The sequence below is a fragment of the Ambystoma mexicanum genome, chromosome 5p, assembly GCF_040938575.1.
Source record: "Ambystoma mexicanum isolate Mex_15411 chromosome 5p, UKY_AmexF1_1, whole genome shotgun sequence".
NCBI classification, from domain to species: Eukaryota; Metazoa; Chordata; class Amphibia; order Caudata; family Ambystomatidae; genus Ambystoma; species Ambystoma mexicanum.
In genome coordinates this window covers 190,349,600-190,364,718 of record NC_090930.1, presented here as the reverse complement: position 1 = coordinate 190,364,718, position 15,119 = coordinate 190,349,600, and the positions used below count along the sequence as shown (strand labels likewise).

The window sequence follows — 15,119 nt, the reverse complement described above, 5'->3', positions numbered from 1 at the left end:
AAAATAACGAGGACATGTTTGTAATAAAATATTCAAAATGCACCTACTATGTTGTCAGCTCCCAGAGAAATCTACAACACCATTTTGAAACAGTGTCCTTGTTATGTTATGTTATGTGGGGTTATGCGGCGCCCAAGAGACACATTGGGCCTCATTATGAGTGTGGCAGAAAGGCAACAACACCGCCGGTAGTGCTACCGGTGCCGTTGCTACCTCTCCACCACACTACGAGTTCTGCTTGCCGGTGCCGGACTGCATGCCTGGTCTGACCAGGCGTGCATACCGGCACCCGCGAGCAGAACTCATGATTGCACCAGCACTGTTATAAGTGGTGCCGGTGCAACCATGCTCCCGACCCCCATTCTGCCCTATTATTAAGGGCATGGCTACCTCCATACTCGTAATGAGGCCTGTCTCTGGTTGTACCATACGTCTGTTTGGCTATTAACTCGTCATTCTTCTGCCTGTCTTGTCTGTCCACCTATAACTCCAAATGTCTGCATATCCTGGTATAGAAAGTTCACACTTCACCCAACTCTGTGTGCCACTACCAGAAGGTGGATTAAACATATTTGTCAAATCAGTCAAGTTCACTATTGCCTTAGCAATAGGCCACTCTAATAGTTTCTTAATTGGCGCCTAGAAGCACTTTTGCACAGGCGTGTTATAAATGCCATGGCATATCAATTGTTATCTTACATAGTGATTAATGCCAGATGCCTCCCGCTTTGAAGTACTTTAGTAACTGGTGGTATTGTTAACACATTGGGGGTCATTAGGAGTGGACCAGTGTGGTAATAAAGTGGTGGTATTGGTGTATGCCACCACATTATTGCACAGTACAGCACCGGTAATACTGGCAAAATCCCCAGCGGAGTCCAATGGGAGGCCATGAAATGGGGACTAACACCATCTACCAACACTCACAATCCAGCGGTAATAACACTGAGTCCGAGTGGCGGTATCGGTACTTCCGTTTGCTGGTATTCAAGTGCATTTACTGCTGGAACACCGGCAAACTCGTAAAGACCGCCATTGTATGGTTCTTGCTTTGTCGAGCTCACAAGGATACAAGTTTGAGTTGGCCCTGCAGGGAGATTCACACTTGTGAATTATGGACAGCCCTTATGTTAAAGGCATTTTTACTTGTGTGCTTTCCAGCTTGCCTCTTAGATAAATAGTCAGGCTTTAGAAAGCCTCAAAAATACAGCTGCATATGGTTCATGTTGGTTAAAAGGTAGCTTTCTCTGCAGATTCTGAAAAGCATGTGCCTCTGGCCCGGATGTTTCCTGTCTCTATTGGTTGGTCGCTATACTCTCCCACCCATGCACTTCCATCTTTCCATTTCTATGTCGACAGTAGGAGGGTGCCATTGAGCAGTAGGACATGCACCCAGTTTGCTTTTCTTCCTTACACTGCTCTCATTCAGTTTATTGAACTTTCCCTCCTTCAATGAGTTCTCTTTCCTCGCCATCAGTCTTCCGATCCTTCCTAAAATTCCACCGAAGATTCTAATGTATTATCAAAGCTTTTCATGTAATGCACCTTTGTGTTAGCGGTACATAAATGGAGTACTTGCATTAATAGAAATATTTGCATGTTACTGTCAGACGAAATCTTGCCTCTCTGATCTCTCCAGACTGCATGCAGTCAGGCTAAGCATTAGCATTTTGCATCTGTCAAGGATATAGCATGACAACAAACAGGAATGTTGCAGTGCGTGGTTCATGCATACACAAATACAACAGTCCTCGATGCTCCGTCTCAATGCAATTCCTGTCCAACTGCGAACTCTCTCTGTACATAACGTCACACCATTTTGTATTTCACAGTCACACAAAGTCACAGAGGATCAGAATTGCACTGCACAAAAAATACAATCATTTGGTCCGAGAGCTATAACATATGGGGCCTCATTCCGAGTATGGCGTTAAGGGATAGCGGCCACCGCTAACGAGAGCGGTGGCGGTAATCCCTTACCGCCATACTCCGAGTTCCCTTAGCGCCATGGTGCTTTTAACACCTGCTTTTAGCAGGCGTTAAATACCATGGCGCTAAGGGACCTTGATGTTAATTACGCCACCGTAATTTACGGTGGCGTAATTGACGCCTTCCCCACTCCCATTATGCCCTATGGGGCAAGAATGGGAATGGGGAAGGGTAAATGGGGATTGGGGAATTACCGCCCCGCCAACCTTGGAATGGGGCGGTAATTCCGCCAACCACCAAGGCGCTGCCGGTCCGGGTACGGCGTCAACCAAGGCGTTAATAGCGCCATTGGTTAGCGCCGTACTCGGAATGAGGCCCGGTGTCGTTGTTTACCTTTGGGCGCTTCCACTGCACCCGGAAGGGGGGTGGCTTACTGTACAGCAGAGATTCGTCTGTCGCTGGGAACTCTGGGTCTTCGAAGAGGCGTCCCTCTTCCATGCACCGCTTCTTGAGTTCATCATACTTCTGATTTTTAAAAGCGGTGACTGTGGAACTCATGGTTTTCTCTCTAGGATACAGGACAGAAAAGAGCTGTATTTCAGAACTGATATTTTCCCTCGGAAGAATTCGTCTGTGAGAAAAATGCTGTTGTAAACCTTTATTCGGAGTGAGCCGTCAGGTACAAAATTCAAATGTCAAAAATATACACATAAACACCAAGGAATGACAAGCTAAAAACACGAAAATACAACAAATTATCCATATAGTCTATCTAAAAATGTAAAACACAAATCTTTGGTTAAAAACCCGGATCAAGCCATAAAGTGCTAGTGCATGTTTTACAAAACAGGTCAAAATTCAATACGTGTCAGTTAGCAATGTGTTCCTCTAATACCAGGCCCGAAGAATGTACATCGAGACAAATTGGGCCTCATTACGACCCTGGCGCGAATGGGTTAACGGCGCCGTAAAAGGCTGCGGCGCCGTTAACCCATTAGTGCCTGATTACGAGGTCCCATTGCGGAACCCGACCTGAACGGCTGGTCTACACCAGCCGTTAAAGTAGGGACCCGAGCCCTATGGGGCGAAAATGGGAATGGGGAAGGGCCATGGTTCAATGGGGAATTACCGCCCGCCAACCTTGGAATGGGGTGGTAATTCCCCATTGAACCATGGCAGACCCGTTACAACACCAGCACCAACCATGGTGCTAATAGCGCCATGGTTTAGTGCTGGTGTTGTAATGAGGGCCAAAGAATGCTATGTCAGATTTTCTGACGATTTACAAAGTTGCATAGCTTTGTGTTGTTGCAACCAGTGTTGAGATTCTGGGCAATGTGAACAATGGTTTTAAGCATTGCCTCCTCAGATCTCTAAAACACTCACATATGAGCAAGAAATGGAGAGGAGCACCACAGATCAGACAAGTTTTACTTTGCATCTTGTCCCAGTTAGCAGTGAGGGACCTTAGCGGCAGACTGCCCAATCGAAATCTAATATATAATGGGCCTCATTACGACCCAGGCGGAAAACCATGGTGCTAACAGCACCATGGTCCATGCCGGTAACTTACTGACTCCGCCATGGAGAAAGGGGGAATTACCACCTCATTACAAGGTTGCCGGGCAGTAATTCCCCCTTCCTCTATGGCCCTTCCCCATTCCCATTTTTGCCCCATAGGGCTCAATGGGAATGGGGAAGGCGCTAAGTACGGTACCGCAAACTGCGGTACCGTACTTAGCACCAAGGTCCCTTTGCGGGTCCCTACTTTAACGGCTGGTGTAGACCAGCCGTTAAGGTCGGGTCCCACAAAGGGACCTCGTAATCAGGTGCTAATGGGTTAACGGCGCCGCAGCCTTTTACGGCGCGGTTAACCCATTAGCGCCAGGGTCGTAATGAGGCCCAATGCTCGTGTATAGGAGGGTGCTATGACATCGAGGTATTCCTCGTGTTGCCGCACTGTTTTATATGTCAGGTATTTGGGCCCACTGGCCAGTGCAGAGCACATTGTGCTGGTTCTGTTTCTCCTGATCCTCAGGTAGGCCATCTTAACAATTGTCTTGGCGACTGTGGGCAGCGATGATGGATTTTCCCAGTAGACAATCCTAGTATAGTGAGTCATTTCTTCACATTCAACAGACACGGGATTGAGTGCCCACCCCCCAAGGACATCACACAAAGAAGTTCATCCCAGTATATGGGAAAGCTGGCGGTATCCCATACGCTTAGCCAATAGTATATTGGCCCCATTTCTGCCTCTTCGCCAACTAAGCCAATATCGCACTCCTTCCGCACTGCTGCACTCAGGGTGCTTTGTGGCAGTAGTAGGGCGCTCTTGAGAAACTTACTTTCAATTATTGAAAGGGAGGCAGTGTTGGTGTAACCCCAGACTTCAGACCAAAACAGGGCTGAATCCTTTGCCTGTGCTTGGAAAATTGCCAGGGCAGGTTTAATTGCTCCCCCCCTGTGCTTAAAGTAATACCTTTTCAGAGCCCCACTGGTTTCCTCCTGGGTTATAATATGATATGATAGGGCATTTATAACGCGCCTATACACAAGTGTTTCAAGGCGCATCGAGGCAAGGGAGGGGGAAACAGAGAGAATACAGACAGCGATCCTACTAGGCCAGGTGTCATTCAGATCGTCCAGGTGCTTTGGACGGGGGTAGGGGAGAAGTGCGGGGGGGCGTGGGGACTGTGCAGTACATGGGGTAATACAATAAATAACAATATGTAAAAGTAAGGCCAGCAATTGGCAAGTGCAAGGGTAAGTGCAGACATCAGGTGTTAAGTGCTGGTAGTGGGGCTGTAGGGATACAGAAAACAGTCCCCAAGTGCAGGGGTTGCCAGCAAGGCAGTGTAGGTGTGCGACTGGCGGGGGAGGGGACCTGGGCCCGAGATCAGAGTGTGGCCAGGTAACCAGTGCAGTTTCAGTTTCAGCCAGGAAGTCAGCAGGGGAGAGGAGGAGAAAAAGCAGAAGCAAAGAGGAAGGTTTTGAGATGCTTCCGGAACCAGAGATGATTCTCCTCAAGTTTCAGGGTGGTGGGGAGGCTGTTCAAGAAGGAGGCCCCAGCTGAAGAAAGAGATCTACCACCAACTTGTTGCTTGGAGTAGCGACTGACCCTGAGGGAGTTGGAGGCGGATGAGCGAGGAGCTCGAGAAGGAAGATATTTAGGAAGAGAGAGTTGAAGGTATTGAGGCCCCAAGCCCTAGAATGACGTGTGAACAATGCAGAAAGTTTTTAACTTAATCCTCGCAGCCACTGTGAGCCAGTGCAGAGATTTCCGTCCTGGAGAGATACGATCCCTGGGCTTGAGGCCAAAGACAAGTCTCGCAGTCCTGTTCTGGATGAGTTGCAGAGGACGAGAGTAGAAGCAGGCAGATTCAGAAAGAGGCTGTTGCAATAGTCCAGCCTAGAGAGAACCAGAGCTCTGGAGACAGTGAGCTTCGGAGGGAAGGAGAGGAAAAGAAGAATACCTCTGAGGAGGTGCAGCTGGTAGTCTGACTTCTTACAGACATCGGAGATGTGAGGCGAGAAGGATAGTGTGGAGTCGAAGATGACAGCAAGGTTTTTTACCTCACAGGTGGGAGCAGGAAGAGATCCAAGAGAGGCCAGCCAGAGATGAGAGGAAAGGAGAGTGTGGGTGTGCCGATGAGGAGAATCTCAGTCTTACTGGCATTAAGGCAGAGATCATTGGTGGCACACCACTCCTGGATGGCGGACAGACAGTCAGAGATGAGAGAGGGAGAAGAGGTGGCTGAGGGTAGCCTGAAAATGAGCTGAGTGTCATCCGCATAGCACTAGAAGTTGAGGCAGAGAGCAGCAATGTGATGGGCAAGAAGTGCCATGTATTGGTTGAACAGCCAGGGAGAGAGGTTAGACCCCTGGGGAACACCCCAGGTAGAGATGGAGATAGAGGAAAGGAAGGACCCAAGTTGAACCTGGGAGGGTCAATAGGAGAGGAAAGATGTCAGCCATGTTAGGGCCTGACCAGTGATCCCCAGGTTATCACAGAGACGGTTGAGCAGGATGGCATGGTTGACTGTATCAAAGGCAGAAGAGAGATCAAGTAAGATGAGGACACAGGGTGTGCTGGAATCGAGGTTGGAGAGCAGGTCTTCACAGATGTTCAGGAGAACATTTTCTGTGCTTCTGGCAGCTCTGAAGCCAGACTGATGATCATGGAGACAACCAACAGATTCAGTGTGAAGATTGAGCTGGGAGATGGCTAGATTTTCCAAGGGTTTGCCCAGGAAAGGAGTGATGGAGATTGGGCGATAGTTAGCCGGGCAGGATGGGTCAGCAGAGGGTTTCTTAAGGAGAGGGTGCACAAGGGAGTGTTTCAGGGGGGAAGGGAAGACTCCAGTGGCGCAGTAGTGGTCGCAGAAGTTGGCCAGGGCAGAAGCCAGGGAGTCAATGTGGTCCTTGATGGTTTTGGAGGAAGAGGGATGAACCTGTTTTGATGAGACTTTCATATAATGGACTTGTCTAGAAACCTCGTCTGGGGAGAACAGGGGAAAAGCATAGACGGAGGAGGTTGTCTTAGCCTTTAGAAGATGGGCAGCCCAACTGGCACTGGATGAAAAACATATATCCACATAGTCATACCAGTGCACTTGCTCCGAGATAACACTTCCCACCATGACATTCAGGGGTCTGCTTTTTGAATTCCTCAGAGTGAACATCATTGACTTGGTCTTAATAGCATTAATCTCCAGCCCAAGCTCTTCACAAAGCAAGATAATGGCCGATTCAGCCCCATAGGGGTTGTTGACAACTACACTGTAGCTTAATAGTGAGGAGTTCATCAATGATTGAATTTATATAAATAGAAAATAGCAGGGGGGCAAAACACATCATTGGTAGACTGCCCTGGCCACTCCCAAGGCTTTAGTTATGTCCCCTGCCAGACATTTGTCAGTGCTACAGTAATACCATGGCAAATGTTTTGCCTGCTGCATCAGAAGGGAGTTTCTGTGATAAGTCGAAGCTATAGCCATATCCCCCTTCTGGAAGAATGGGACTATCTCAGCGCTAGTCTAAGTTTCTGGTATTCTGTTAGTAGCCAAAACTGCATTGAAGACTGTTGTCAGCACTGGGGGCCAGACTACAGGCTCGCTTTTGAAAAGATTGATGGGAATTATGTCTGGGCCTGAGTCTCCTGCTCTGACAAACTCTAACATTGAGGCCCATGTATCCATCATATGTGCCTGTTTTTTGTCTTTTAGTAGCTTTTTGTAGACAACTCTCAGCCCACAAAGGTGCTCCCTGCACTGGTGTTCATTGCTTTTGAGATAGGCAAACAATGTGTCTTTGGCATTTCTGCAGTCCATGTCAAATCAGGGTTCTGCTTTCTTTGCACCCGTAAGCGGTGACAAGAGGCTGGATATGTTCAATCAGTTTCCCAAATTCCAACACGACATCTCCATCTACAATGTCCCTTGAGCATAATTGCTCAATGTTCCCCACTATAGTGCTATATATTCTAATGATTTGGTTTTTCTGAATCAGTGAGCCCCATTTCACTGAACAACGGACATGTCCAATGATTGTGCTGTCAGTCGAGAAGGATGGACTTGTAGCTTTTGCTTTACTATTGCTCTTCCGTAGAAGCATTAGTGGCCTGTGATCACTTTCAGAACGTTCGATCGCTTGAAACCCAACTTATTTTTGCCAATGTTGTGCAGGAACCAGGGCATGATCGATTCTTGAACTCCCATTTGGGCTTTAATAGGTGTCATTAGTGGGCTGATCGTTGGGAAAACACCCATTACGTGCCCTCAGTTCGAGGTTCTATAGAGTCTGAACAATATCCACTGCAATGCTATGTGTTCTTGCTGGTGTCTAGCATCTATTTGAAGGATGCCCCAAGCTTCGTCCTGATCCTCCCACAAGCTTCAAGCTCCTTTGATGGCTCCAGTTGTGTATTAAATTCTCCCATAACAACTTTCTCATAGTGATATGTGCCGCCCTGTTCCCAGTTACATGTGCATTCTTCAAGTTTGGCAAGAGTGTTGGAATGAGTTCTATCATTAGGCCTGTCGCAGATGTTATACAATAGCATGTGCCGGTTCCCTGGCATACTAATGTACAGCTGCTGTAGGTCGGGTGAGCTGGTGCTGGCCTGGCAAACCTCCCAGTTTAGGGCTGCCTTCACCAAGGTAGCGAGGCCCCTAAACGGCCTCCCCCTCAGGACCTTCTTAGCTCTGACGACGAATGAGGCATACCCACTCGCTGTCGATAAGATGTTTGGAAACGCTGGCGATGTTCTAGGATATCAACCTGATGTTAGTGCTCGCTATTGGGGCTGAGACTCCAGCTGTCTGCATCAGTCAATCGCATCCTCCAGGCCCTCATGAGCAACAGGGGTACAACTGACAACATCCCCTGCCCATAAGCCTTCATTTGACCATTGGCACTGAATAAATGAACAACCTCTGATTTTATTATTCTATTTTAAATCAATACTGAAACCCCCAAAACTCCCACATTCGTATTAAGGCAGACTATGTGATTTTATTATGCACGCTTCGGTTGCTATGAATACTCATCTTATATTCCATTCAGTAAATAAAGCATTGCATAATTAGGAATTTTATATGACTGCTTAGATAGCATACTGAAAAAATAATACAAATAGGTTAGCATTGAAGAAAGACACCACTTATTTATTGTTAATTTAAAAGGCATCTTCTGTGGAAACATTGCTATGGTTTATGGTTCCAACATCTGATCATCTGACTGAGGGTGTAGAGGTCGCTGGTATGGAATTATTGAAACTAGCACCTACTTTTTCTAGGGACTACATAGAAGGAAGCCACAGCAATAATAAGCTTAATGGCAACAACCTTGGCATCAATATTATTTGGACTGATATCACCATTTTCTTGGCCCCAATATAAACTGGGTTGAGAGTATGTTTGACTTGGGCACGACTGGTATGACGTTATAGTGTCTGGCATCATGTTATCATAGTGAAACACCAAATGGATTTGTATTGCATTAATGATGATGATGAGATTACAGAATCCTACATCACAGGAACATGTCCTCCACTTTTACTGGATGCAGTTCATACATATTACACATTTCCTCTAGAAAATAAAGTTGATGGTGGAGTGGTGGCTTACCGCTCATTGCACGAGAAACAATGTAAACCTAACAAATTGCTTGACCAACTGAGTAATAGCTGGGATTCTATGCTAATATCAAGCTCTCCTTTGGCAGATCAGTCTGATAATTCCCTTCTAATTTCTTGTTCCCCCATAAACCAATTCTACCTTTGCCTAATAAATTGACGACTTTCTTGACCAATCTCTTTATAGACCAACACCCTCACCACTGCAGGGAACTTTGAACATTAAAGCTAATGCAATGATCTCAGGTTTGGAAGATAAGCACTAGATCTAAAATGTGATCCAGCAGACACAACGCACGGCATATCCTGGCTAAGATGATAAGTGCACACAACATACTGAAAGTCAAGGAAGACTTATGACTTCAAATGCACGTAACTTTTCAATACACTGACAGGGGGCTTGAACAGACATCACAGTTTCACGAGTTATTGTACCAACTACACGACTCTCTTTTTTCAGCCTTAGAGATGTAGAGATCATAAAATGTCTGCTGCCACTTCCTAAACATTTTTCCAAAAACGTTCACAGGCAACTGATAATGTACCAGCCCCACCAGCATCTCTAGGGCAATGGGCCTCATTACAAGTTCGGCGGTAGCCTTGCCGGTAAAACTGACATGCTGGTGTTGAACTTGTGAAATTTACCGGAACCTGGGAATGGGCAATTACCGGGTCAGTATGGCCCCGCTGGACTCAGTATTTACCCGTACCCGGGCGCCGGTGAAAAATGCAGCCTATTCCCATTTGAGCACCATAGGGCTCAATAGGAATGGGGAGGCCGGATGCACCGGCACCATTCAAAATGGTTTCAGTGCATCCGATATCATCTGCTTGCGGGTGCCGGACCGCCCGCCAGGTCCGACTTGGTGGGCGAAAAGGCACCTGTGAGCAGGACTCGTAGTTTGCCGGTCTGGTAACTACGGTACCGGCAAGCTTACTGGTACCATAGTTACCGGACCAGCAAACTTGTAATGAGGCCCAATGACTCTTTACCAGACTCTCTCCAACCCTGCTGCACCAGCCCTCACAGTGCCCCAGCCGAAAAGCTTCCAAGAGATGGGGAAGGGCCCCTGGCTCAGATCAAATCCTATGCTCCACACGTCAAAGGCCTAACACATGATGGGTTGTGCCTCCTCCTTTTTAGCCTTCTATAGGCACAAGCCTAATATGTGGATGATTGTGCCTCCCCCGATCTTGCAAAAGGACCGGCCTGACATACTGAGCTTCAAGTGGACTGTGCCTACCATCATTGACACTTCCCCATCCCCTCCTGCCTTCCTGAGAGCACTCTATCAGGGTGGGCTGTGTGTTATATTCTCCCATTTGTCTTCTTTTCTCTCTATGTTTTCACTTTCACTGACCCTGTACCATTTAAAATAGTGTACCATTCAGACCTTGCAGGCTGCACTGTACGGACCGGCTGTACAACATCTAATGTATGCCTCTGAGACCAAAACTACAAATCAGGTACACACACAGGCACAGATAATGTAAAAGGGAATCCCAGGTTGGGTAATTTATGCTGCAATGCGATGATGTTTTTCAAAGACTTATTTTCATCCCTGCATGAGGAAGTGGTGGAGAGCATTAAAGCCCGCGAATAAGCCCATACATGACTTTGTGAGCCTAACTAGAGTATAGAATTGTTGGGTCTTTTTTTGGATCAACACTCCCTCTTTCTATATATAATTTATTTCAGAACTACAAAGGAACAGCGGAGTGGATTCACTCCTTTTGCTCACACAACTTTGACCAAAATAAGTGCACCCACTCCCCTGCTCCTCCGTAGTACAGAGGTATAGTGAGCCTTGCGACAAAAGTAATAGCTCTATCGCATTGAAATTAAAACTTGATTGGTTGTGCTAGGCTCAACCTTGTCCAACATAATATAAAACAGGGTGGTCAAACTTAATTGAAAAAACGAAATTAATTAAAGCTCACAAAGGAATCTTATGTCACACAAACATTCTTTTATCTGAGAATGTGACATGCTAGCAACATACCCACATTGTTTGGGGAGTAATGAATATAATTAATATAATGTGCACAACTATTTATGTATGTTTTATAAATCTAAATAAAATAAAAATAAAAAATATGCTGATTTCAGACACTGCCGACAACACATGCACAGACTAAAGTTAAAGACATGGACATTCCGTTTTGGTGATGAACATTTCTAACCTATGCAGATGTTAATGACTGCGATAGCCTCCCATGCTGGTTGTCTGAAAGGTCATTGATGCTTGTCTTCAAACATAGGTACATTCAAAAATAGTGTTTCTCTGTATCACAAAAGATAGCTACTTGGGGGCCACTTCCAACTTTACCAGTGTGTGGTCAAATGGCAACATGACATCAGTTTCAGCCCCGCCACTCTTAGTACTCAAAGCCAATATTTAATTTGCCTCACAACCGCCTCTCAAAGAGCAGTTAATCATTATATTTCCAGAAATGATATGGACTTGTACTGTTCTTCATTCTGCATCTCTTTGTTTCTAGTGACATTTCCCCAATGCAGGAACCAGAATTGCATCGTATTATTCACACGCCTTCTGCACTTCATCACATGTCTAGAAGGACATCTCACATAGATGCTCATTATGTTTCTCATTTCTCCCGCCATTATCTGAAATCTTCTAGTGGGTCGCTGCAGCAGGCACAATCAATGGGAAAGGGAACATTTTAGTGGTGGCAGCCACCAGCATTAATGTTTGGCTCGTCTGTGTCTCTACTCGCAGCTCAGGCAAACATGTATCGATTGTATTGCAGGCTCACTAGAAGTACCCTGTGCACCCTGGAGCTGTGCTCGTGCCAAGGCACCATGTTGCCCAGTGAGGTAATACCGTACAGTGGTAAAGTACGAGCCAAACGCACTCACCATGTGCCCTAGCAACCCAGCAGGCATAGTCCTTCGGCCTGTCACGTCTCCACCACTCTCTCTTTTGATCGAGGTGCCCTAGTGGTGTGCCTTCAGATGTGCAAATGGTGTGCTTGGCTATGGTGGACAAGCAGTAACCCTGTGACCAGTCTTGGGTGATTGTGGGTGCTTGCAAAAGTCGAAAGGGAAGGAAGGGTTGAGGGTACATGGATCCAGACAATGCCATAACTTGCCAACTCTGTTTAGAAGCTCCATGTCTCCATGGAAGGAGGAAAAAAAAAGAATAAACATAGGAATGTTGTCACTAACAGCGGATCAGTAAGCAGTGTTTCAAAGCTGAGGAAGCTATAGGTAAGATTCTCTTGCTGGAATGTTCCCTTTCCTTCAGGTGCCTCGCAGGAGTAGCCTACTGTACAGGAATCAATGTGCAGCCTAGCCAAAACTGGTCACATTACAGTGGACATTACAGTGGTCTACAGAAGGCACATAACTATGATATGTGCTCAATATTTGTCTCTAAGTGAACTGGTCGCATTACAAGTGGACATTCCAGTGGTCTACAGAGGGCACATAACTATGGTATGTGCTCAATATTTGTCTCTAAGTGAATTGGCCCCCTACAGTGGGTATGAAATAGTTTCGCTGGTTTTCAACTAAACAGCTAATTGACTTCAAGAGTCAATTGCATAAAGAGATCCATGGACAGGCACCCATTTACCAGTACCTTGCTACCAGCGACCAGAGGCGTGTTCTCGACTTCTGTAAACCCACTGGCATCGCAGCAACTGAACTATGCATATGCATCCAAGATTTTCTAGAATCTTCTCTCATGTCCCAAAGACAGCTTAGGGCCTACGTCACAGAAGCGTTCTGTAATGGCAAAACCCCCATTGGAAATCCCTCTGTTTTTATACAGTCTTCGGTGGTGCAAACGATATTCACAAAATAAAAATAAGAGATCAAAGATTAATTTTTAAATAAGTATATTGCAAAATATTATACCCTTCATGCCTCTGCTCCAGTCTTTGAAATGTTGCTGAAAAGGCAAAAGAGATAGATCCAGAATTTCGTGTTTCGGGAGGATAACTCAGGGGCAACGTGCTCGCCTTGGAAGCAAGACGACCCGTAGCACCACCGGTTCGATCCCCAGGTCTGCACTTAGAAAACTCTGGGAATTAAGCGCGTTATAAATAACCTATCATATCATATCAGAATTCCTTATCCCATCGTGATACTTATATCAGAACGCAGCCAGAGAATAACTCAGAAATCACTAGACATCTCACTAAATTATCAGATACTGCACAGAAAGCTGGAAAATTGACTGTAAGTGGCCAATTAGAGAAACAGGAGACCAAAGGTAGAGACTGGGTACAGCTCCTGTCCAATCTCTTGCTACTTGGTCTGATATGCCTCTCTGGCTTCCCAAGTCTGCTTATGCGGCTGTCTGTCCATGTGTGTCTGCCTGCTTCGATCTCTCAGTCACTCTACGTACGATATTTGGTTTTGGCTCTGGGTCCTTATTTCCAGATTGTCATGGCAGGGGCAGGTTGGTAGGGATAGGGGGAGTGAATCAAAGCTAAGCAGAGAGAGCAGAAGGGAGAAAAGCAAAAGCATTTATTTTATATATTGGGTATTTATAATGCACCTATACGCAATGTGTTTCAAGTTTGTTCCACTTGTTTTGGTCTGTCAACCCCACGCCATTCTTGTTTCTAATGCCATTAGCACTGTATGCTTTGTACTGACTGCTGCTGGAGGTGTGTACCTTTTTATCAGTTTTGTAGCACCTTTTCAACTCAAGACCTTATACAAGAAGACATGTGCCCATCTGGCAAAACGCAGACTAAGGTAGGTGTAGAGATAGGGTGTACGTTTGGTGGCATGGCAAGCTCCAAATAAAGGTGGCATATTTGCTATCCATCAGCCTTTAACGTTTACACGGCTCTAAATCCAGTGTTTAAACTATTAAGTTAACTACTTATTTTATTTACGCAGTTTAGCACCATTAATCTCAAAACTTTGGTTTCTGTTTCAAGCACTAAGGAGCACTTTGATGCTGGGTTGACCTTGCAGATCTTTTGCTATGCTACCACACGGCTCTGTATTATATTAAATAAACTGCGGACCGAGCAAGGAGGATCAGTGACTTTATTCAATCACTGCTCAACTCGTAGTGACTATTCCTCTTCCTGATCCTCCCCTTACGCCCACCTCGCACCCCGTGCCTGCAGGCTCCCTCCCTGCCCATGTGACTCCCTTCAAGGCTTCACTGGGACATCACAACATCCCCCTTGTTTAAACCACAAGTCAATTCACTCCATCTCTTCAATAAGTCTCTGTGGTCTATTCCTTGCTCTATGAGGTCTACCAGAGCCACTCACCTGACCACGGTCAGGACTCAGTCTACTTGGGAAGACAGCCATCTCTTCACTTGAATCCTCTCCATCTCCTTCATACGGGGCATCCCGAGCCTCTGACGCTGAGTCTTCCACACATGAACGTCTCATGATATTCCATGGCATCTTTTTGAAATATGAAGAGTTGGACCTTCTGCAGTAATGAAAAACCCCTCCACTTTGGTGACAGTTATTGGGGCGTTTTCAAAAAAAGTCTGTGTGTTTATGTGTCCGAGGTTGTTGCACTATCACAATCTCTTCTGGCAATAGGTTATTTTTACAGGCTTTCCTTGTGGTATCAGCATGCTTTTTCATGTTCTCCTTAGCCCGCGTGTCTTGGTCATGCATTTCTCTGTCCCCTTCATAGGCTTCCCCAGGTGCTGTGACACGGGGTAGCCTCGTTCGGATGTTGTAATTGAACATGACTTCCGATGGTGCTTTTCCTGTAGTGCTGTGAGGGTTATTTCAGTAGTCTCTCAGCACTTGATGGAGTATCTTCTCAACGGGCTCTCCTGTGAGATGAGCGATCTGAACATTCTTCTTGATGTTGCTCATAAAACGTTCTACTGTGGCGTTGGCTTGAGGCCACAAAGGTGTTATTTGCCTATGCTTGACACCCATATATTCCGCAAAAAGTCTTGTCCTGTGAATGGGGGTCCATTATCAGATTTGACTACTCTCAGCACCCCATAGGCAGTGAACATCATATCTAGTGCTGGTATCGTGTGATACACGGCTGTCGAGTCTATCAGCTTGATGTCAGGAAAACAAG

At 46.1% G+C, this 15,119-nt stretch overlaps 1 protein-coding gene across 1 annotated transcript in view; it reads right to left on the bottom strand.

Moving 5' to 3' along the window:
- CAPN6 (calpain 6) overlaps positions 1 to 15,119 on the bottom strand; it is an 831,133-nt gene that overhangs the window by 654,771 nt on the left and 161,243 nt on the right. Inside the window, exon 2 of the mRNA XM_069612607.1 lies at positions 2,323 to 2,497. Within this exon, the coding sequence (XP_069468708.1) occupies positions 2,323 to 2,487 (165 nt within the window). The 5' untranslated portion in view covers positions 2,488 to 2,497. The remainder of the gene's footprint in view (positions 1 to 2,322; positions 2,498 to 15,119) is intronic.